Here is a 25659-nt window from a genome sequence, read left to right as displayed (position 1 = left end):
AGCTGCTTCAGAGGAAGATGCAAGAAGATCTCTGAAAGACAATTACAAAATTACCTGCCCACAGGTGAAATTCTTTTGTAGCCCTTCTCAGTTAGGGTACATCTACATTGCAATTAAAAACCCACAGCTGGCCCATCCCAGCTGATGCAGGCTAGGGGGCTGTTTAATTGCAGTGTAGACATTCAGGCTGGTGCTGGAGCCAGGGCTCAAGGACCCTGCAAGGTGGGAGGATCTGAGTGTCTACACTGCAATTAAACAACTGTGGAGCCGCACAAGCCCGTCAGCTGGCACTGGCCAGCCGCAAATGTCTCATGCAATGTAGACGTACCCTTAGTGATTAACCTTTGCCCTGAAGCATGACAGCTTGTACTCCTTATATGTGTTTATTCTATCTAACATTAAGTGTGGATGGTCTCTTGGCCTTGATATGTTGTAACAGTGAGTTCCATGGATTGCTTATGCACTGTGTGAAAAGTATTGAAATCTTTCAGTAATGCATTACACCTGAATTCTGAAATACAGATAATGTAAGTGGGGAAATAGTCCTGCTATAGTGGGGAACTTTCCTGGCTACCCCAGAGAAGTAGGCTAGCGAAAGGATCTGATTTCCCACTTCCTTTACCCAGAGGCCTCCCTGCTCTTGAGGACTCCCCTTCCACACTCCTGTCTGGCAAAGTCCTTGTAGTTCCAACAAGGCTGGGCCCAGGATTCCTCGGGGGCTCGACCCCCCAATCCTGCTGTGATCACCTAGGACAGGGGCTAGGGTGTCCCCACTCCGGGATACTCTCTCTGCACTGGGCACTTCTCTGACCCACTGATCATTACATACAATTTAAAGCAAATGTAAGTTATTTAATCAACAATTAATTTTAAAAAGAGTAAGGAAAAATGGGAACGGTTAAAGGAAACACATCACCCCGCTCTGTGGCAGGGAACATCACAAACAGTGTCTCTGGAATGTCAGGGCAGTTCACAGTCTGTTCCTTGTACGTCCCAGGCCTCCCTCTCAGGCCCTGGCTGTGCTGCAGGGATGCTGTGGGTTGGACACTTGCTCTGGTGGTGGCCACACGCTCTCAGGCTCTAAGTGGTAGGACCCTTCTTCCCAGTGTCGCCCCTGTCTGTCGGGGTTACGATCCAAGCCTGGCCTGCAGAGCCTCTTGGCTGAGGCGTCTCCCTGCGCTGGGCCCGCTGCCCAAGGTCCCCCTCGGTCTCCCCAGCTGCTCACCGCACCCAGCTCTGGACTGCTCCAGCCCCAGATCCACCGCTCTGTCTCAGCGCTGCTGCTGCTCTGCCTCCAGCTTCCTGGGCTGCTTCTTTGGCCCCTCTGCATCTGGTTGCTACAGCTTGGCTCCCAGGGCAAGTCTGCTCTCTCTGGGCTGTGCCTCTGGCTTTGGGGCTGCAGCTCTGCTCCCAGGACAGGGTCTGCTCTCTCTGGGCTGCTTTTCTGGTCCCTCTGGATCTGGCACAGCTCTGCTCCCCAGCTTAGCTTGGGCCCCAGCTTTCTCCTTAGCTCAGCCCCACTCTGTCTGACCCAGGCAAATCCAGCTCACACAAAGGATGGGACCTCCCTGGCCTCCTGACTCCCTGATTAGCCTGCTCGACCTGTCATTCAGGCTGACCAGGAACATTGGCCTTTCCCCATTGTTCCTGGGGACTATCAGTCTCAGGGTCCTGGTTTCCCATAGACCCTTCCCCTTTTAGTATTGGGAGCTAGCCAACCAAAACACCCCCACTGAATGTTAGTAAGGGGGCAACAGTCCCCTTACAATAAGGATATGGAGCATGTGGGAACAGTGAGTTTGTGATCATCTCAAGGCTGAATAAATCTATTTACCCTTAACTTTAGCTGGATTGAGCCAACAGATGCCAGTTAATGTATTTATGCCTTTGAGGAATGGCTAAGATGCTTATTGCCATTTTTGTTACACTTGTTTGGCATATTTGTGAGCAGTGCATTGCTTTCCACTCCAGTAGAGCAAATATGCCTTGTTCTTTCTTCCTCTGAGTCCCGTTCTTTGATAAAGTTACTCTTTAGAATGCCTGCGTCTGTGCTACCTTGAGCTGTGATTGTGCCCGACCTACAGATTGTGAACATTGAAAATCCCATGGCATTTTTTGCCAGCGTCGGGTGCTACCCTCCACAGCCTGGATGAATTCCAATTTGGTTAATTACAGTACATTACCTATTAGAGTTGTGTGGGAACCAGAATTTCCCTCCTGTGGAAAATTTTGCTTTCCCCTACTCGCTCCCCCCAAAAGTTTCAAATTTGGACCAATCAGATATGTGAAATTGTCCATGGGAAGGACATTTTCAAAAAAAATTCCATTTCCAAAGAACCAAACAGGAATTTTTCAAAACTTTCTGGTCCTAGCTCCCCAGCAGCTCACCAAATGGGTTCTTGAGCCTGGAAACCCAAGGAGCCTAGGTCCACAGTAGCCCATCAGGCAGGTTCCTGGAGAGATAGGGGAGCTGTCAGGAAACTAGGCAGGCCTGCCAGGTTTCCATTGAAAGTTTCAAGTCCTACGGAATATGGGGATTCTGTCAAACCAGCGTTTTCTGTCCAAAATCTGTTCAGTTGGAAAATTTTCTACCAGCTCTAGTACCTAGACATTCCCTGTGCAGTTTCAATTTATTTACAATATTCTTCTTCACTTCTTGTACTAAACAGTTGCATGGATTTGCTGTGAGCCTTTAACCAGCTGCAGTGTTTCATTTCTGGAATGGCTGCATTTCATTGGTTCATGTTTGATTTCTGTGCATATAACATATAATAATTGGTACAATATTTGGGGGTCCTGGTGGATGAAAAGCACTATAGACCTGGAATATATCATTATTGTTAGGGATGCTGCTGACTCGAACACCAATGGAAACATAAGTGAGCGCTCGGGAATTGTTAGAGACAGAAAATGGGATTATAAATGCTATATATGTTGCCATGTAAAATTAAAAATATTGAAACAAATATACCTATGGATGATGAAATGTTTTCCTCACCTTGTGAGCGTACTTTCTGCACATGCATGCACATATGCACATACAGGGCCGAATTTAGGGAAAGGTGACCAAGGCAACTGGTTTTTGTTGTTAGTGACAAAAGGGAAAATAGAATGTTTGAAGTAACATATTTCAGGGTTAGGGGATTCATTTTCATTAACTTCCTAAAATGTTCTGGACCTTTGTAGAATCTCATGGAAACTTCCAGACTTTGAGAACTATATTTTCCTTGAATCTCCTAGAATGTTGTCAGCCATGCCCACACATGTATATAAGGGGTGGGGCTTTGCCAGTCAGTCAGTGAGATATAAAAACCAAGTGAGAGCCCAGCTGGGATATTGTGAACCTTGTTTTATTGTGTAATTGTGAAAGTGTACTTGTGTTTTAATACTTGAAAAGTGTAAGCTGCAACTAATAAAGGACATATTTAATGAAATACCAGAGATCTATCGAACGCAACAATATAAAAGAAATACTGTTACTTTTCTTACCATGCTTAACATGTAATATATGATGACTTTCTAAGGCTACGGAACATAGACTTTTGCTCTCCCTAATACTGTCTGTTTCTCCCAGAGAAAATAAAAGATGTCCCCGAAGCCTTCAGGAGCTCAGTATAGGAAGCAAAAATCTCAATTGTAATCTAGTTTGCAGCAAGGGGCAAATTGATGGGAAAGTATCTGAAACAGAACAACATAGACTGGGCTTTAGGCAGTAGTGATCATCCCAGTGCAGAAGAAATTGAGGAGCGAAGCGTAAATGATGGAAATCCTATTACTAAGGAATTAGCAGATTTACTGGACGATAAGGAATGGGAATGTGAGGAAAGTGATGGAGAATCATCCAGTTCTCCTGGTAGCATAAAGAAGAGTGATGATAAAGAAGAATGTGGCTCACAGGAAAAGGAGAGTAATGACAAAGAAAAACCTAGTTTACATGAAAAGGAGAGAAACGATAAAGTAGAATCAGCCTTGCATGATGACTGAAACAGCAATGAGAAAAATTGCACACCACAAATTGATAGATCAGATCCTGCTTTATGGCCAGCAATCCTAAACTCTGCCAATATTGATCATACAGTTTTGAAAAGGCCAGGCAAAACTGAGAATATGATGTTTCCAGTAAATGAGCGGAAATGACACTTCTCAAAGTCAGACTTCAAAAGTGTGCTCAAAAATGGTGAGAAACTGAATCAGCATCGACTAGTTTACTCAAAATCAACTGACGAAGTGTTCAGTTTTTGTTGCTAAATATTTGACAAGAATGCCAAATCGTTGCTTGCATTTTCTGGGTACAATTACTGACATAACTTAGCTGGTGTTCTGAAGCAGCATGAAAAGTCACCTGGCCATTTTATGGCCTACTCCAAATGGATGGAGGTAGAGTCCAGGCTCAAGCTGAATAAATACATAGAAGCAGAAAACCAGAGCACTGTTAATGTAGAAACCCAGCATTGGAGGAATGTGCTTGAGTGTCTGATCTCAATTTTCCTCTTTCTCACAAAGAATAATTTGTTTTTCCGGGCTCGTTGGATAAGTTGTTCACTGAACATAATGGTAATTTCCTCAGTTTGGTAGAGCTCCTTGGGAGATATGACGAAGTCACACATGAGCACCTATGTCAAGCAGTTCATAAAGAAGCTATGGACCATTCCTGGAGCAAAGCAATTCAAAACAAATTGATTGATCTTATGACAAGGAAGGTGCTTGATAACATATTGATATGGCTTGGCAAAGCAAAGGACTATGCTGTAATAATGGACTGCAATCCTGACATTAGTCACAGTGAAAAGATGTCATTTACAATAAGATTTATTGACGATGAGGATGACTGTATCCAAGTACAGGAACATTTTATCTGTTTCCAGTCTGTGGACAACTCTACTGGAAAAGACCTAACAGAGCTGTTTATGAATGTTTCGAATGAGAGTAAAATAAACCTTCAGGATGGCCGCAGCCAAAGCTACGACAATGGTGCAAACATGAAAGGAAGAAACTGTGGCATCGCGGTAAAGATTCTGATGCTGAATCCATGAGTTTTCTTCGTGCCATGTTGCTGCCATTCCCTCAGCCTAGTTATGTCAGATGCAGAGTCATCATCTTTAGATTCAGTACCTCTCTTCAGAGTACTGCAAAGGGCATGCGTCATATTTTCAGCATCAACTATCAGGTGGAAGATCCTCTTGGACAATGTAATAAATCTGACTCACTGGCAGAGCCACATTGACAGAGTAAGGCCAGGGAGGTACCAAGTGATTGAGGTTTACGATGCCCTGAGGGAACTGGAGCAATTGAATAAAGCTGAGACTGGAATCTGACACGAGGCGCAAGGCCAAAGTCAGGAAAAGCAACCTTTTGAACTAAAGAATTAGATCTAACATCCTAAGGCTGTCACCTACGGTAACACTCACTATTTAATACTGGTCCACCCAATGTTGGTGCACAGTTCAATTTCTTGATGTTAGTATATTTCAGTTATTCTTAAAATTTAAAAAGTATCTATCAGCTTAGAGGAAATGAATGTTTTTATTTGCTTACATATGGCATGAATAAATACAGATTTACAGATCCTAGCTTGCAAATTTATTGTCTTATATGAATTATTGTCTTATATGTCTTATATAAATCATGCATGCAAATCGTACATCAAAGTTGTGAAATGGGCTACAAATGCAATAAAAAATAAGGTATTCAAAGATTTAACAAATAGAGGGGGGCCGCGGAAGACATACCTTGCCTGGAATGCCATTTGGTCTAGGGACGGCCCTGCACACACATGTGCACCTACTTGGGAGCACTAGTCCTGGTATATGCAAGTCATAGACTGTACCCCCTCCATTTGCAGGTGACAGAAGCTTCATACCCAAGGCACATTTGGATAAATGGTTCTTGGCCTGTGAAAATTCTATTGCCTGCACATGCTAGGATTAGAATAGTTCAACTGTGTATGAAGGCTTTAGCGTAGAGGTGGGCCCCCACATCCGGCCCGCGGGACCCTCCTGCCTGGACCCTGAGCTCCTGGCCCGGGAGGCTAGCCCACAGCCCCTCCCCCATTGTTCCCCCCTCCCCTGCAGCCTCCACTCACTGTGCCGCCAGCGCCAGGGTCCCGGTGGGAGCAGTCAGGAATGAGAGGAGGGGTTGGATGGGGTGGCTGGGGGAAGTCAGGGGCAGGGAGTCTGGGGGCGGACAGGGAGTGGGGTGTGTGTATGGGGCGGGGCCCAGGGGGGCCTTCAGGGGACAGGGAACTGGGGGGTTGGATGGGGCAGGAGTCCCGAGGGGGCCATCAGGAGGCGAGAAGCAGGAGGTTCGGATAGGGGGCAGGGGCCGGGTACAGCCTCCCCTAACCAGCCCTCCATACAATTTCGGAAACCTGATGTGACCCTCAGGCCAAAAAGTTTGCCCACCCCTGCTTTAGTGCACCAAAAGTGTATGTGCACACCGAGCTGGTGAGAGACTAAGACTCCACTGTAAAATCAGGTCAAGAATCTTTTTAGCCTCTGCCCCCAGCCATCTGTTTATATCAGGGGTTCCTAAACTTCTTGCTGGCACAATCCCTTTTTAATAAAATTTCCTCCCAGGAGTCCAGAGAGCATGGAGGATGACATTTTGTAGAGCAAATTCGTGTCCTCCATGCATCATCACTTCATACACATCATCCAGGTGAGGATCTTGCTGTGCGGAGCAAAATGGTATCCTCCACCCACTAGGAATTGCCATGACCCCATCTACTGAGGGCAGGACCCCATTTGTGGTCACGATCCAGTTTGGGAACCGCTGGTAGAGATAGTTGACACTGAAGTATGGGATAAGAGGCTCAGGTTTGATATTTTCCTCAGCGTATGATAATGAAAATTCATATGGCAAAAAACATTTCTCACTACATTTCTCCCTACATTGTCAGGTCACTAATTGGCACCTTTATTGGCATTCTTAGGATAAAGCTAAGCACTTCAAGAGACATGGAATCTGAGCTGTATTCTCACCCCAGCTCCTTCCGGATCAGAGTTCAGGCATGTATGTTGGAGGCAGGGTCGCTGGTGAAGTTTAAAGTGTTAGTTGCTCTCAGTGACTCTTCATGATGATGGTTAACAAAAAGGTTAAGTGCCACTTACATCCCACTTTAAGACTTTAGAACAGGGCCTTGTGAGATTTAAGTGATGGCTAGATTTGCTGAATCTCTGCACCAGGGTGAATTCTACCCTCTGTATATTGTCCACATAGTCAGACAAATGCTACAAAATCTTCCTGGGAAATGTTCATTTGACTTTTTAATTGCATTTGTTTTGGTTGCCCTTGCACTTCTTTGGTGTTTGTTTTCTCCAACTATTCGATGGGTCAAAGGTGAGTATTGGTCAAAACAGATAATTTTAATAAAATATTAGAGAGTTTTCACAGAAAAAGAATTTTTAATTTGTAATCATGATTAATCATAATGGAAACCTGATTCAAAGAGTTATTGCTTATCCAATCAAAAAACAAGTATACCAAAAAACATACTACGTGGCCTTTGCATGCAATCAAAACATTCATTTTAATGCTAGCAAACAAGCTACAGGCCAAGAATTATTCCCAGAAACTACTTGGCAAATAATTTTGAACAATAAATAAGTCTGAGAAATGACAGTCCAGTCACAGACAGGAAAAAGAGATTAATGATTGTATAAATTATTCATTATAATTTATTAGCTTGGCTCTGATTCTCAGTGCAGTTTTTTATTTAATTTTTTTCTTAAGTTGAAAGTTTCAGTTTATTAACCCAATTAGCAGTCTGATTTTTGAATCAGGTCCAGAGGGTACAACAGAAGGACCTAAAAATATAGGCCTAAATCTTCCAAAGTGACTAGTGATTTTGCATGCCTCTGTTATTGGGTGTCCTGACTTTCAGCGTATTGGTACTCAGCACCTTCTGGACATCAGGCCTCTTTAAAGTATCCAAAGAGGGACCCACTTAGTCATTTTGGAAAATTTAGACCAGAATATATTACTTTTGGCAGCCACAGACTGGATAATTATGGTGTGCTGAAGGAACTACCCCATCATGCACTGCAGAACAAAAGAGAGTTATACTGTATGTAACATGACCGCGTTATGGTTGCGTGCAGGTGGAAAATGCTATGCTGTTATCCCAGTTGCTTAAAGGGTTGTGTTTCAGTGTTGCTGTTTCATCTGTGGAGATCAAAGTTGTGCTCAAAATTGAATTACTCTAAACTGCGATAACATGCAGCAACCTGTGGAAACAGGTTTCTGAAAGTTTTTAATGGCTCATGTAGTATGTTGCAGTTGTTTCTGGTACCGGGGGAAATCAGTAATACACAGGGAGGAAATAGGTACTTTTATTGGAAAAAGGCCACTTCTGAGGTTGTATAGACATTGAGAGAACCTTGGATGCTTGTTTTGTTATTTAAGACTTCGGGCAAGTGCTGTATTTAATAAATTTTTAGATCAATGTGGGTTTCGTGGGGAAAAAGTCTGAGTTTAAGCTAGATCCAAACTTTCTGAGACCTGTCATCTTTTTAATTCTTTTTAAACCAGGATCGACTCTTCCCCCCCCCCGCCCCCCGGCTATATTCTGTTCCAGTAAAGTTGTAATATATTGGACTGGCCTTCAGTATCAAACATGAAGGAGATTCTGAACTAGGAGGAAGCATGTAGTTCGTAAGTCACAACCGTAGTGATTAAGCGGGAATACTGAAAACACCTGGCAGTGAATATTAGGAGAAACCCTGGCCCCTTTGAAGTTAATGGCAAAAAGTCTCCACTGACTTCAAGGGAGCCAGGATGCCACCCATTATGTTTGATGTGCAACTCATCTTCATATGTGTAGGTTTCTTCAGAAAGAGAAAAGATTCATAGAAATTAGAGATGCAAAAAGACCTATACTGTCCCAAGCAGCCTACCTCAGGGGACAGTGCAGGCTTGGTGCCTCCACTGTATCTTCTTAGGCTTCATTCACACTCATCCAAACTATGGAAGAGAAGAGAGGAACTTCCACTCAGTTCAGAGAAGCCACCAGACCTTTGGCTTCTTATCGGAATTGCAAACTTTTGAGTCTCTGGTTATTAAAAATTAATCAGGTTTGTATAACAAACTTCTTGTGATCTAGCATTCCGCAGTCCACCAGCTTTTTGGAGACTGATATAATAGGAGGCTCACAGGAGAGAAAGCACAACGCTTAGTTAACTGCACAAGCGCTCAGTTCCATCTGAGTTTGCTGAGGGCTCTGGAAACCTCTAATCCATACTGAACACAGGTATTAACATAGTCACTCCCATAATAGCATTAATCACCTCCTTTAGGGCTTGTCTACTCTGTTCCTGAATAATTCCACGTGCAGACAGATTTTCACCAGAGAGATAAGAGCTGTTTCTTATTATTCCAAACTAAGATGCTCACCTACCCATTTTCCTAAGCATATGCTTCAGTGCAGCTGGCTTAGCCCACTGGGGATATTATAATGTTAAGTCACTACGATACTTGGAAGGAGAGGCCTCAGCTTTCTTTCTGGCAATGAAGCAAATGAGCATAACAAATGTCTGGTGTAAGTCAGTATTTGAAGGATCAGATCCACAGAAACATTGTGTGAAAATTCTGATAAACATTCTGTTTAGAAACCATTAGTCCCTGAGATCATATTTTCTGAGGTTCTCTTCCTCAGTTTTTGTTTTTTGTTTCCCCCCCATTATCCATATAATCTTCTGATCTATCTAATCTATCTAAAGTGTTTTATGCTGCTGCCTTGACTATGCTATTGACTTTGCATGGAAGGTGCTAAGTCCTCAGCCGACTTCGTAGAGTCTCTGGCACTTCTCCCTTTCCAGGGTCAAAACTTCTTGAGACAGGGATTTTTTGGGAGGTGGGGAAATTGGGAGGAGGTTGGGAATAGAAGGGGATGTTTATATTGTGAGCATCACATATGGTGGAAAGGCTTTCTCAAAGAGGTGGCTTTGAAATGTTTCCTGAAGATGCTCAGGCTCTGGATTAAGAAAGTCATCAAGAAAACTAATACTTTATTCTTAAATCCTTGGTCCAAAGCCCATTGAAGTCAATAGAAAACTTCCATTGACTTCAATGGGTTTGGAACAGGTCTTAAGCCTAGAAAGGATAGTCAGGTGGATAGACCACTGGAAGTCAAGAGACCTGGATTCACTTCCAGATTTTGTCACAGACTTCCTGTGAGAGCGTGGGCAAGTCACTTAATCTATCCTGTGCCCCAGTTCCCCATCTATAAAATGGAGATACCACCTCCCTATTTCATAGAGGTGGTGTGAGGATAAATTCTCTTAATTGTGAGGTGCTCCTGAAAAAAGCCATATTTGTAGATAGCTCTTCTGCGCTATATATCTTGATCCTTTCTATGTCAAATCCCAAACAGCTGTTGTGATAAGAAATAATTGTTGCTCTGTTTCACTGAGGGAATCTCACAGCTTTACAAATGTTAATGAATTTAACCTCACCACAGTATTATTATTATCCTCATTTTACAAGGGGAAAGTCGAGGCACTTATGCTTTGTCTATGCTGGCATTTTCTTCAAACACCACCCCCCAACAGCTCCCTCCAGCCCCCGGTGAAACTCCACCAGTAATAGCAAGAGTGGAATGGCTGGCATAAACCACCTAGTAGTGTTTTGACCATCCTGTCTAGACCAGCTCTGACTTAGATAGCAGAGTGGTTAAAATGCCAGCAGCTGGTCTAAGCTAACACTTCCTCTGTTGCTACCACCAGTGCAACTGCATATGTTGTAATGAATTGGTGGGAATGTTGAAAAGTAATGACACTGCAGACACAGCTAGAAGGGTGAATTGGCTTGCCCAAAGTCACAGTTGCAGATATTTTGAAAAAATATTTTAAATCTTTCATTTTTAATGACAGTAGAATCTTACTAATGGAATTTACTGAATTTTGTGAATTAGCATATATGTAAAGACCCCTCCCGTCCCCATAGAGAAACCAAGGACACATGCATCAAATGCAGTTTGTCCATTTAGTTTTGATTATATATAATGCTTTGGAATACATTAGCAAATGTTGCATATATAATTTGCAAAACTAATGAGGTCTTAATAATATGAGGCCGCATAACAGTGCTAGCTTTTAATTTAGTGGTGAAACTGCAGAGAAATGGGGAAGTATTGCAATTTCATTTGTGTGAATTATGAGATGTGAAGATTAGCAAGATTCTACTGTACAAATCTATGCGCATATCTATTCACATAGGGCCAAATCCTCAGCTGGTGAAAATAATTATGTGGAGCTATGCTGATTTGTGCCTGAGGGTCTGGAAAATAATGTATATAGCCGAATACTGGTTATATAAATCTCAGTTATCTCGAACGCTCTGTTAGCTGAAACTGAGTTATGATTGCTTGTGTATTAATTACAGTGAAAATTCCCCAATTATCCAAAATCTCAGTTATCCAGAATTATTCGTCTTCTCATTCAGGTCCCAGTAACTGAGTACAGTATATTCTTATTTAGTAAACTACAGTACAGTAGCAGAGGGGTAAATTGCAATGGTCTAGTTATTAATGGGTCACACATTATTCATGGTCCAGGAGACAGTGCATTAGACTTGGGTTCTGTTCCTCATTCTGCTATTGACTTGTAGTGTGACTTTGAACAAATTACTTTGCCTTCCTGTGCCTCTGTAAAAAAGAGGTAATAATCCTCATTATGAGGCTGAGAACTACAGAAGAAAATCACTGCGTAAGTGCTAAGTATTGTTATGATGTACTAGATTATGAGGAGCCTTGTGAATGACTATCCTTTCTCCCTTAAAAACAGATTCTGCAGATTCTCCTCTTGGTCCCAATCCAAGGAGGAGCAAGTAAAAGGAAGAACAGTGAGACTGTCATATATTCAAAGTGTATTTTACATGTGTCCTTATTTTAGATCAGTGGTTGTTCACCACATGTGGTGCCAGTGGACCGCAGGGACCCACTCAGACCCAGTGCAACGATGCCTATAGAAACTCCAATCTCAGTGTTATAGTGGGGGCTGAAGGATTTCTTCAAGGTGTGCAGATCTGGAAAGTGCCTGCGACCAATACCTACAGGTGAGAGACTCTGTCATTTTCATGTCATGTCACTGACAAGATTGAAATTTTTCCCCAGCTCCAAATATGTCCTGAGCACATCAAATGACTATTCTCAGAATATTAGAACTTGGCCAAATGTGGATGGATTTTCGTGGGGACAGCAAAAGGCACATCTCTGACCCAAGGGCTACTTCCCTGCCAAATTTCAAGTTTGTGATCCAAAGAATGGAGACACAAGAGTGCTTCAAATAAATGGTTGGAAAAAAATAATATTGGCAAAATTGTCTGTTTTCCCTACTTTGTTCTGAGGAAGAGCTGAACTGTTTTGCTGAAACTTAAAAATCAGCCTGAGGCAGAGACCAAGCATGGGAAATTTCAGCTCAAATTATTACAGTCTGGCAAAGTTATAAGCAACTGACAACAGGGGCTTTATATGGGAAGTGATTAGCAACCTTAGCTATCTGCATCACTATCCGTTCCACCTCTAATTTAATAGAATCATCAAGACGTGCACATACCAAAATTAAATAAACTCTTCAGGGCAGGAAACATATGTATGTTTGTTTGTTTTTTGATCTGTGAAGTGTCTCTCCACCTCTGGGTCCTGTAAACACAATGATAATAAAAAAGAAAATGAGAAAGCGAGATTGACAGTTCAAGCAGTTGCACATACATGTGCTCTAACCACATATGCAAACTCTGCCATTGCCAGCGAAATGACATTAATTTCACACTGATTTCTGTAGCACTTCCTGAATTAATGGAATTGCTCCATTAGTTCAGTGAGTAGAGCAGACCTATAAACCCTGGATTAGGTCTGACATCCCATCCACTGGAGAGCAGTAATGTATGTGCAGAGGTCAGCAGCCCATAACTAGCCTCCACCAAACCTGAACGGCTGCTCGATAACCCAAAGCACATGCACATCCCACTAATTTCAGTGGAATGATGGGCAGCACAACAGGTACATCGATGCACTAACTGGTGAAATTTGGCCCTGAATTTTTTGATGGCTAGAAACAAGTTTTTATGAAATGTACAATTTAAGAAATGTTTCCACTTTTTAACAAGTAATAATTCTCCTGCAGTGTGTGCAATGGCAGATTTGTGCTAGTGGATGAGACCCCAAAAGTGACATTGAGTAGAAACAAAAATGAAACTGACTTATCTAGTTTCCTTCTTTCATTGTGAGAGCTGAAAGAAGTGCAAACTGGTAAATAAACATATACATGGTGTAGGGCCAGAAATATATTTTTTTTCATTTTAATAATCTACGATGTAGCTTATAACATAAAGACAAGTTTTTTTAAACTTAAATGACTTACTACCAGACACTTTTAATAACTGGGTCCCTTTCTTTTTCTTCTGTGAATTTTTATTGATATGGGTATTTACTATCCTGAACTAATTGTGCTTGTTAGCGTGACTTTTTCAGGCTTATGCAACAGGCAATTCTGCTACAGCAGTGCTAAAATTAGCAGTTTAAATTTAACAGAGGCCTGTTTAATTGGCTACACTCTAGTCAACAAATAGAGATAGTCAGACATGGTTCAAAATAATTTAATCAGGCTGCTACTGAAAAAAAAAAGTTGTTGGTCCTTGATAAAAGAGCACAGCCAAAATTGAACCTACGGTTACTAAACAATAACATTGGGCAATATTGTGCTATTGATTTTTTTTAAGCAGAACTCTCCATTCAAATCAATTATTCTGCAGTGGATTTTTAAGCAGAACTCCCCTGTGAAGACAATGTTAGAGTTCTGCTTGACACTCATTGACACATTCAGATCTTTTATTATTTTTAAACTTTTCTGTTTTTATTGAAAAGGAATTTCAGTCTTGGGGATGCATCTCAATCCTCAATGTCAGGACACCAACAAAATAACAGACAGCAGCCTTGTGAAATTGACTAGGCCAGGCACAAAATCTGTTTGCACACCTATTACCATGAGGATTGATGATGATGGGAAAAAAAAATCCTAATGATGTTTTACTCACCCATCAAAAAAAAAATGACTTGCCTGGGGTGTGTGGGTGAGTAGAATTTTTCAAGGCTGGCATACAGTGAATATGCATATAAAATATAACCTCAAAGAGGTGAGGCAATAAATTAAACATATAAAACTGACATTTCTTTAGTATCACACAGCCCAAGGAAGATCCAAATTTCTGCAGCAACTACAGGCTGATTTTGCCACATAGTAAAGATTGCAAGTAGAGCTAAAATTACAATTCTTCAGTGTAGATACCTGTCTTCTTCCATGTCTGTAAACCCCCGACACACTTTTAGGGTCTGTGTAAGTAATTAATGGCTAACAGACTAACTTAGTTCCTGATCTACAACTGGAGTCACATGCTGTTCCGCACCCCTTAAAGATGCAGCATAGAACTCGCAGCCAATTCGATTAGGGATGGAGGGGTGCTACTGTGGGTTCAAACCATCTTTATGCCCTTCTGATTCTGGACTTCTGCAGGAGCTGGAGAGGCCCCCAGCATAACCTAGACAGCCCTGGGGACATGTCAAGTTACAACAGCTTCCCAAGGCTGCCCAGAATAGCACTGCATGCTGCATCCCTGCCCCTGATTTATCCCTCCCGCTCCTAGCCCGCAGCATGCCCGCTGTGCAAGGAGGATCTGTAGAAGTCAGCCTTATAGCTGTCTGCACACAGCCTGCACCAAGGGAGAAAAGACTGCTGGATTTGGGGCTTTTACAGCCACTTTCTGTCACTCCAGCCCTTTCACCCAGTGTGAAGGAGCCGGAGCAGGGTTGAGGCCCTCAATCCTGATATTGATCTATCTAATAGATATTTAAAAGGGTATGTCTAATCCGCTGGGCACTTTGGACACAAGTTAAAATATACTTTTGTGACATTCTGTTCTCAAGATACCCAGACCTAAACAACTGTGTTTCCTCTCAGCACCAACAAGAGTGAACTTTGTTGGAGTTTAGACTCTGAGACAGATCCCTGCCACATCGGTCTGTCTGCTTCACCAGCCAATTCTCAACACTCTGCCAGTCTAAACCTTGCCTTGCAGGTAATAGTCACTGTCACTGAACCCCAGTTCCTGTGTTCCCCAGAAACGTCTCCCTGCCATGTCCAGTCCCTCTCACAGGATGCTTACAGAAGTTAAGTTCGCTGCCTATAAAGAGACAATGTATACACCTGTCTGTTAAGCTAGCTGAAAATATGAACTCAGTTCATTATAGCAGCACTAAGATAACTTAATAATAAAACAAGAATAAGTTCATTAACAAAGAACAGAGATTTAAGTGATATTAAGCAAGAGAAAAAGAGATGGGTATAGTTATAAACAAAGACACTTTCTAATGACAAACTTAGTTTTAGCAAGTTACAATCTTTTCCTAAGCATTTTTCTCACTTACATCAAGTTCCCAGGATCTCTAGCCCTCAGACTAGGGGATCCAACTTTCACAGGCTCAGAGGTTCCCTACATGATAGATAACTAGAATGTCTTTTTGCTCTCCTTATATTAACCAAAATCCATTGTCTCTGCCTCAAGAGCCAGGAAGGCATCCTGCAGAGCAGACTCTGTCCCCTGGTGTGCTTACTAAGTTGTCTCCTTCCCCACTCATTGGCTTGATAGCTTTGTTTACCTTATATGTAAACATACGTTTGTTGTCCTCTGCCTGTAATCAAGCCGGCCAGATAAGTAAACCCCCATTCCTTTGGCTAGGGCAGGCTGGCTGTATGCACTGCCTCCCAAACCACATTTTAAGACCGTATTTCCAGCACAGATATAATTCTTTGTACACAACCTGTACTTGCATCACAAAATGATTTTCAAGGACCAGCATGTCACCAGTTGACATATGGTACTTTCCATGACATCTTTTGGATACATATTATGATAACTGTGTTGGGAGTGGTGAGTGTGTCAGATCTGATGTGAGTTACGGTATAGTGGGCCCTCTGCCCTTTGGCGTTTCCAGGGTCACAACTTACCAGAATAAAAACAGTAGCGAAAGGATAGTTCATTCCCCAGCAAAACTCCCCTCTGACATGAACAGCAGTCCCCAGCAAAACCCACCCTCACCAAAGTTCTGAATAGACAGCTAAGCCTTGCAGCCTGCCCTGAAGGTCAACAGACCTGAGCTATTTCAGTTCAAAGCCCTAATGGGCTGCCCATGTGAGCAAGGAGAGCTGGATTTGGCCCCTGTTGGATTTTACACTGCAAAGACCAGCAGCATAAGGCAAAACAAGACAATATGTATTTTATTGTCCAATTTCCTTCTGGGGCTTACTATGAAATCTTCGCATAATGACAGGTTTCAGAGTAGCAGCCGTGTTAGTCTGTATTCGCAAAAAGAAAAGGAGTACTTGTGGCACCTTAGAGACTAACAAATTTATTTGAGCATAAGCTTTCGTGAGCTACAGCTCACTTCATCGGATGCATTTGGTGGAAAATACAGTGGGGAGATTTATATACACACACAGAGAACATGAAACAATGGGTTTTATCATACATACTGTAAAGAGAGTGATCACTTAGGATGAGCCATCACCAGCAGCGGGGGCGGGGGGAAAGGAGGAAAACCTTTCATGGTGACAGAGACAAACACCTACAAGATCTCTATCATGCATTCTTATAACTACAATACCCACCTGCTGAAGTGAAGAAACAGATTGACAGAGCCAGAAGAGTACCCAGAAGTCACCTACTACAGGACAGGCCCAACAAAGAAAATAACATAACACCACTAGCCATCACCTTCAGCCCCCAACTAAAACCTCTCCAACGCATCATCAAGGATCTACAACCTATCCTGAAGGACGACCCATCACTCTCACAGATCTTGGGAGACAAGCCAGTCCTTGCTTACAGACAGCCCCCCAATCTGAAGCAAATACTCACCAGCAACCACACACCACACAACAGAACCACTAACCCAGGAACCTATCCTTGCAACAAAGCCCGTTGCCAGCTCTGTCCACATATCTATTCAGGGGACACCATCATAGGGCCTAATCACATCAGTCACACTATCAGAGGCTCGTTCACCTGCGCATCTACCAATGTGATATATGCCATCATGTGCCAGCAATGCCCCTCTGCCATGTACATTGGTCAAACTGGACAGTCTCTACGTAAAAGAATAAATGGACACAAATCAGACGTCAAGAATTATAACATTCAAAAACCAGTTGGAGAACACTTCAATCTCTCCGGTCACTCGATTACAGACCTGAGGATGGCTATCCTTCAAAAAAAAAACTTCAAAAACAGACTCCAACGAGAGACTGCTGAATTGGAATTAATTTGCAAACTGGATACTATTAACTTAGGCTTGAATAGAGACTGGGAATGGATGAGTCATTACACAAAGTAAAAATATTTGTCCATGTTATTTCTCCCCCCCACCCAACCCCCCACTGTTCCTCAGATGTTCTTGTTAACTGCTGGAAATAGCCTACCTTGCTTGTCACCATGAAAGGTTTTCCTCCTTTCCCCTCCCTGCTGCTGGTGATGGCTCATCTTAAGTGATCACTCTCCTTACAGTGTGTATGATAAAACCCATTGTTTCATGTTCTCTGTGTGTGTATATAAATCTCCCCACTGTATTTTCCACCAAATGCATCCAATGAAGTGAGCTGTAGCTCACGAAAGCTTATGCTCAAATAAATTTGTTAGTCTCTAAGGTGCCACAAGTACTCCTTTTCTTTTTATGAAATCTTCCATCCCTTCACACCCAGGGCTATAATCAAAGATGAGGGAGTGGATGAGGAAAAAATAAGACCCACTCCCATCCTCCATGCCTGTTCACCCATTTTTAGAACCACAGCCTAAAAGATCCTTTCAGTCAGGTTCCCACTCTGTCATTTTAACTGGTGCCTGGCACGTCCAAGTCCCATGTGGGACTGGAATCCTATGAGAGAGGCTATTCTTGATCATGCAGTGGTCCAGCATTGACATCCTGATAATTTTTCCTCTCCCCAAATCATCTCCATTACTTTCTCCACGCTGCTGCTTATGTGTGGAATGGCATCTCCATCCCCAGTTTGCTGATCCACTGTCCTGTCCTTTCATGCAGATCCCCCTAAAGACTCACATCTTCCTCAATGTGCACAAGTCATGATATAATAAAAGCCAAAAGGAAGGAAGGCAGGAAGGAAATGTAAATTATTCCCTTCTCTGGATTTCCTGGGCTGTTGTCTGTCTCTTTTCGGCTTCTATCCTGCAAGCCAACACCCACTCTGTCATGCACCAGTGGTCTCTGTATTGTTGCAGGGATCCATACTATAAAGACTAAACATTCTGTTTGTTTAAATAGCAATTGGCTCCTTCGATGAATGGGGAGCAGCCATAGTGATGCATCTGCTGCTCACATTTGCCTTCAGCCTGTGAATGAGCCACTAATGGGGTCTCTCGCACTTCCTGACTTTATTGCTTGTATGCAAAATCTATTCAGATGTAGAAAAATATGGCTCCTAATTGCAACTGATTAGTCCTGCCAGTCTGCCTTGCTTCATGGTGCACCTCATTAGCTATTACAATGTCCTGCTGCAAATCAGCTTAGTAATCTCTTGGTCTGTGCAGCATCTGTTCTGGGGACCCTAGGGAGTGTCCCTCACTTTCTCTCCTGGCTTGGGTACTGCCTTATTGAGGAATGATTGGTTTGGTTACAAAAAGTGGCACCAACATAATTATGTCACAAACCAAGAATCTCATCTTCTTTCTGAGGCACTTGGCGCACCACAGTTGCTCCAGCATCATTCTCACTTCATGCTAGCTGCCTTGGAGCAGAATCTCAAAGCCTCATTTTTTCACACTAGTAACTAGCACATGAATTTTGGCTGCACGAGCTGCTAAAGGCCCTTTGGGGAAGCAATCCTAGTGCAGAGCAGTCCTGTGCCATGTATGGTGCCATTTGTATTCCATTTACATGTGGTGCCATGTGAGGCAAAGTTCAGAGCTCAAATTGAAGGAATGGGGATTACAGGAAAGCCGGTTTTCCTTCTTAAATAAAGTAATTAAATTAGTTTTATTACAAGAAGATACATCTAGTGGTTAGAGTAGGGAACGAGCTCTCCCTGGGTTGCATTCCTGACTCTGCTTGAGGATCAGCTGTCACTCTGGGTCACGTGACTTATCCTCGCTGGGCCAAATTGCACGCTGATGTAAGTGGGTTGTAATGCCACTAAAGTCAGTGGAGACTCATCTGCATACACTGGGTTGAAATTTGGCTCTCTGTGTCCCAATCTCCCCACTGGTAAAATGAGGATAATAGTGGGAGTTGCCTGGCTTAGTTCAATGTTTCTGAAGTACTTTGAAGTCCTTGGATGAATGCTGCTCCGGAGGAGCATATTTATTATTATTATTTTGCATAAAAGAGGGAGAATTTGAGGGATATAATTGTAATGTGACATTTTTGGGTGGGCTGTATGCAGTGGGGATTGTATCTGGAACATCTGGTTTTCAAAAGGTGAGGCTCTACTCATTAAGTTAAAAGCCCAAGGCTGTAGCAGGCTCTTCCCTAGGACTGGGTGGGAAATAGGTTTCCTCTCATGGGAAAATTCAATATTTTTTCCCATTTTGAATTGGGACAAAAAGCCAGAATCTCAAAAAAAAAATTGACATCTAATCATCTAAACAAAACCAACCCTTGTTTGGGTCAATCAAAACATTTTGTTTTGATCATTTTGAAACATTTCATTTCAGTTTCAACCCTTTTTTGTGTTAAAAAAATTTACATAAATTAATTTTAATTTCATAATGAAAAGCCTTTTCTTACAGTCAAAAAAGGGACATTTCATTGTGGAAATGCCAATCAGGATGTCTTGATGATTTTGAAACTTTTTCTGAAAAAAATTTCAAAACAGGAAATTCTTTGACACCAACCCTTTCTCATGAAAAATTTTCACTTTCAATGAATGGCCAAAAATATACTGTCAAAAAATTCCTGACCAACTCTACTCCTTACCCTTTATATGTGGAGCAGACACCACTCAAGAGGGACAGAGCGCCACCTTGAGAAGGTGCGTTACAAACTAAATATAAAGGTCAGATGACTTTGCCTGCCTTGTTTGTCAAAATACGCTTGAACTTGCTCCAGCCACAGTCTCTCTATGCTCCTTCAGTCCCTTCACACAGTCTTGCCACTGTGGGTGCAAGAGCCTTCTCTCTTGCAGCCCCTGCCATCTGGAACAGTTTCCTTGTCTGCTTCCTCGAGACTCCTCCTGCTGAATCTCATATTTATAGCCACTCTTCGCGCTCTCTCTCCCTGTGTTCAACTCTAAAGCTAGCAAGGAGTACGCAGTCCAGAGGAGAGGAATCTCTCTACACAACAAAGTTATGTTTACGAGCCCTTGTTCAGCATCAGCTGTTCTTACTCTGGAGTAGAAGTGAGAAACACTTGCACTGCTGTTGCTCTGGCTGTACTTGTTCTGTGGATAAGCAGAGGACATGAATCTTCTGAGTTCACAATCCAGCTTTTCCAAGGAAGTTTTGGATCTTGATTTACTTAGACTGTAAGCTCTCTGGAGCAGACTCCATCTTTTTGTTATGTGTTCATATAGTGCCTACCACAATGGAGCCCTGATTCCCTGATTGAGGCTCCTAAGTGCTACAACAGTACAAATAAATAATAATAATTGGCTGATGTTCTTTGCAAGTGTAATCACAGAGTCTGCTTTTGACTGGGGAAAGGATCAATTCTGTTCCATCTGTAGTTCCTGTGATTCTTCTTAGAAGCTGCTTGTCATGTATTTCTTGTACACAGTAGGTTGCAGGGCTGCTACTGGCAGCTCAGGCTTCTGTACCCAATATGGACTGGCCACAGAGCTTTCCTAGGGTTGCCAGGCATCCAGTTTTTGACCAGAACGCCTGGTCGAAAAGGGAGCCTGGCGGCTCCAGGTAGCACCGCCGACCGGGCGATTAAAAGTCTGGTAGGCAGCACAACAGGGGCCCGGAGCTAAGACAGGCTTCCTGCCTGCCCTAGCACCGCGTGGCTCCTGGAAGCAGCCGCCAAGTCCCTGCAACCCCTAGATGAAAGAGTGGTCAGGGAGGCTCCACGTGCTGCCCCTGCCCTGAGGCCGGCTCCGCAGCTCTCATTAGCCAAGAATCGTGACCAATGGGAGCTGTAGGGGCGATGCCTGCAGGTACTAGGGCAGCACGTGGAGCCTCCCTGGCCACTCATGAATCTAGGGGATGCAGAAACCTGCGGCCGCTTCCTGGGAGCCTCGGTAAGCACACCCCGAACCGTCTCCAGCACCCGAACCCCCTGCCCCAGCCCAGAGTCTCCTCCCACACCCAAACTCCCTCCTGGAGTCCACACCCCCCCAGTACCCAAACACCCTGCCCCATCCCCTCCTGCACCCCAACCCACCCTAGATCCCACACCCCCAGCCGGAGCCCTCATCCGTGCCTGGAGTCCCCTCCTGCACCCCAGACTCCTCATCTCCACCCCAGAGCCTGTACCCCCAGACAGAATCCTCACCCCTCCACACACCCCAACCTCCTGCCCCAGCCCTGAACCCTCTCCCAAATCCTGAACCCCTTATTTCTGGCCCTGCCTGGAGCCTGCTACCCCAGCCCAGACCTCATACCCCTTCTGCCCCAGCCTGGAGCCCTCTCCCGCACCCCAAACCCCTCATCCCCAGCCCCACCCCGGAGCTCTCACCCTCCTCCAGCACCCCAAGTCCCTGCTCCAGCCCGGTGAGGGAGAGTGAGCAACAGAGGGAGGTAGGATGGAGTAAGTGGGGGAGGGGCCTCAGAGAAGGGATAGGGTAGGGGAGAGGCCTCGCGGAAAGGGGTGTTCAGGTATGTGTGATTAGAAAGTTGGCAACCCTAAGCTTTCCTCTCCTAAAGAGAGAGAGAGACACCAGATGTGTTCACTATAAACACCTTTAATGTTCTGCCATGTAAATCTGTGGTTAGTTTAAATAAGGTACGTTACACACAGCACCATCTAGTGGCTTAACAGTATAATACAAAAAGAAAAGGAGTACTTGTGGCACCTTAGAGACTAACAAATCTGTTAGTCTCTAAGGTGCCACAAGTACTTCTATTCTTTTTGCGAATACAGACTAACATGGCTGCTACTCTGAAACCTGTCATTATGCAAAGTATAATACAGTTTAACATTCCCTTACATCTCCCCTTTTAAGTTTTACATTCCTACATTTACCAAAGTTACACTGTCTTTGAAGTTCAGATCAGATCAGTCTGTTAAGTGTCTGTGAATCGCACTGGTTTTCTAATTATGTGATTCTGGTTGTCCATTAGTTGCAATGACTGGCTGTAGTTAGTCTGGAATCCTTGAGTCACCATCTTGTTCTCCATCTGCCATCTATAGAGTTTGCTCTGTTGATAGTTTTTTCTGAGGAACAAATTGTAGATGTCAGTGGTTCCTGCTGAACTATTCACTGTTGGTCTCAATCACATATGATCTGGGCACTGAATTCTTCTCTTTTTGACAGCTGGAGTTGTCCATCCTTTTTCTAACTGAGTGTCTGTCGTCTGATGTAAAATTGTCACTTTTAAAGTCAATAGTCTTTACTGGACTATTCAGTTTCACTCTCCAGGAAGGCTCTATGTTATCACAAGGGATAGATCCCAGAAATAATGACTTTTGATTGTAATATGAGTTAATTCCCTGACTCTTCTGATGCAGCAAACAACTGCAGAATGTCCATAATTTTGTGCATTTATCATACCTTATGCTTTTTGCTGGACATGCATCATCTGTTGAGATGTGAACTTTTCCACATCTTGTTCATTAAGGCTGTCAGACTTCGGTGTTTGGCTGTAATTTGTGCCTCTTAGCTGGGAGTTCTCTCTTTGTCTCAGCAATCTTATGGTAAAGACTAGCACTCGTGCTTCATCTGTTCACTGCTTCTAAGCTAGTTTCTTGTTTTTCAAGTTTGGCAAGTTGCTCTTGGTTTTGCTGTCTCACTGCTCAGACTGCTTTGCTATCTGGATAGCTGTGCTTAGGGTTAAATCTCTTAAACTGTAGCTGCTATGAATGGTTTTTATCTGTTAATAACCATCCTGTCTCTGAGGGATGTCTACACTACGGGGCTAAGTCGACCTAAATTATGCAACTAGCATAAATTAGCTATGTGAATAATATAGCTGGATTTGACGTACCTTAGGTTGACTTATTGCAGGGTCTGCACCACACTGGGTCGATGGGAGAAACTCTCCCGTCAGCTTACCTTATACTTCTTGTTCTGGTGGAGTACCAGGGTTGACGAGAGAGCAGTCGGCGGTTGATTTAGCGGGTCTTCAGTAGACGTGCTAAATTGACCGCCAGTGGGTTGATTGCTATGCATCAATCCCTGGTAAATGGAGACAAGCCCTGATATTTTCATGTTTTGCAGTTCCAAAATTGCAGTTTTCAGCCAGTGCACGCAGAGTTCTTATAAAACATTCAACGCTTTCCCTGGACCTTGAATTCTCTGCTGAAAACATGTTTTTTTATAAACCACATATCTCTGGGGTATAAAGTATGCATCAAATATAGCCAGAACCCTTTCATAGTCTTCTTTGTGACTGTCTTTAGTAAAATCAAAGGATTTAAAGATATGCTCTGCCTTCTTTCCCATAGGATAAATTAAAGAGCATACTTGTAGTCTTCGGTTTCCTTGTGGGGTTTGGTAGCAATTCCAAACCTTGCAAAATACTGTTTTCAGTCTGTCAATTGTGAAGGTTTCTCAAAGCTGAAGTTCTCTGGGGCATCGAAGAGCAGGATGTAGATGAGATCCTGCAACTTTTGGTGCTTTGTTCCTTCTGTTTGCAACTTTTGTTGCTGCTTTCCTTCTGTTTCTATTCTCCTCCGGCACTAGTTTACTCCTGACACCATGCCATGCATACCTGGTACACAGTAGGTTTCAGAACTGCTACTATTTGCACCAGATACAGTCTAGCCACAGAGCCTTTCCTTTTCCAGAAAGATACATGCCAGATGTGTTCACTATAAGCTCTAATGTAGCTTAAATAAGGTATGTTACACACATCACCACTTCCTGGCTGAACAGTGTAATACGGTTTAGCATTCCATTACACTGCTTTCACACATTTGGAGCAATTTGGTATCAGGCTTTTATCTTTTCTTTTCATTGCAGCATCTCAGGCTATGGAGCAGCCGGTGGGAAAGGAGGGAAGAATACTATGGTGAGGTCCCATGGTGTGTCCATATTGGGGATTTTTGACCTCCAGAAGGATGATGCCTTATACATCTTGGTGGGCCAGCAAGGAGAAGATGCCTGCCCTAGTGTAAGTGATTGCCATTTCTGTCTCGTGTTGAATTTTTTCCAGCACTGGGATCTTTAATATTACAACTGTCTGCATTTAGGGATTTTGGTTTGAGTAATTCAAACTACAGATACAAGATTTCTGGTAGTGACTTTAATATTAACGGTACGTCTATATTGCAGTTAAACACCTGCAGCTGGCCCATGTCAGGCTCATGAGGCTCGGGCTATGGGGCCTGAGCCCTGGGTCTCTGTGAGGGGAGAGGGTCTCAGAGCCCAGGGTCCATCCCAAGCCCAAACATCTACATTACAACTGTACAGCCTTGTAGCCTGAGTCCAAGTCAGCTGACTTGGGCCAGCTGTGGGTGTTTCATTGTTGTGTAGACATACCTATAAGGGCCTGATGTTGCAGTCCTACCATGAAACAGTGGGGCCCCCAATGGATCTGCGTGCATCTCAGGTAATCTTTGGTTTTAAGTACCAAATCCCTTTCTCATTCTATAGAAGGGATCGGACAACCTCACCCACACTTTCCCCAACAGGCTAATCTGGGAGAAACTCTGCAAGTTTGGCCTCTTGGGGTTTTCCCTTCCCTCCAAACTCGGCTCCATCTTTGATATGGGCCCCTCAAATCCTACATGGATCACCACACAAACCCCATTTGCTCAGGCTTTGTTTGTGCATGGGGGAGACTGAATGCATTACTACTGAATCAATCCAACTTCCACTGTTACTAAGAATCACTACAAATTGCTTACAAGATGATCACTTTCCATTACTACTCCTAAGAGCTGCAGTAGCAAAGATACTTTTGAGAATTTTTTTCTTTGGGTGGAAGCCCTGATGGAGGAAAATTAAGCATTATCCTGTGAAATTTCACCACAGCTTTTGATCTGGGTATTTAGTAGTCTGCAGGAGTCTTGGTGATGGCACTTGTTATGCGGCTGGGGTTCACGAAACTAAAGCATTGCTGCCCATTACAAACTTTGAGCAGGGAAGGGAAGGAAGATGCAGGCAGGAAAGTGAAAGGGTCTGGGGGCCCCAAAGCCAAATATTGCAGAAAATGCTAGAACTAGAATAATGTTCCCACACAGACATGCACGTTAGAATCAGATGTGTCCTAACTCAGACTTTCATTTAGCATGTATAATCAGGCCATTCCAGTGCAATATAATATATGGAGTCATTAAATTATAGGCCACTGTAATCTTAGCGAGGATTTATTGAGTGCTAATGTAATTCTTTCATCGAAGCAAAGATATTGCATTGACTTGTGGAAGGGACTTTTACTTGATTGGATTGTAATCAGTTATGTCTTTGCAATGAAGGTGTGTTTTTTTTAATCCAATTGTAATTTACAGGTCTCTCTGGATCATTGCACTTTGTCATTTTATTAATCATCCCCTTCCAA

At 43.2% G+C, this 25659-nt stretch overlaps 1 protein-coding gene across 1 annotated transcript in view; it reads left to right on the top strand.

Annotated features, from left to right (window-relative positions):
• Window positions 1-25659, top strand: part of ALK (ALK receptor tyrosine kinase) — a 553261-nt gene that overhangs the window by 473218 nt on the left and 54384 nt on the right. The window contains exons 12-13 of the mRNA XM_038395333.2: window positions 11889-12051; window positions 24120-24270. Coding sequence (XP_038251261.1) covers window positions 11889-12051; window positions 24120-24270 — 314 coding nt within the window. The remainder of the gene's footprint in view (window positions 1-11888; window positions 12052-24119; window positions 24271-25659) is intronic.

This window comes from Dermochelys coriacea, chromosome 3 (genome assembly GCF_009764565.3).
Source record: "Dermochelys coriacea isolate rDerCor1 chromosome 3, rDerCor1.pri.v4, whole genome shotgun sequence".
Lineage (NCBI taxonomy): Eukaryota > Metazoa > Chordata > Testudines > Dermochelyidae > Dermochelys > Dermochelys coriacea.
The sequence above is the reverse complement of the archived record's forward strand: the minus strand, read 5'-3'. Positions and strand labels throughout refer to the sequence as shown.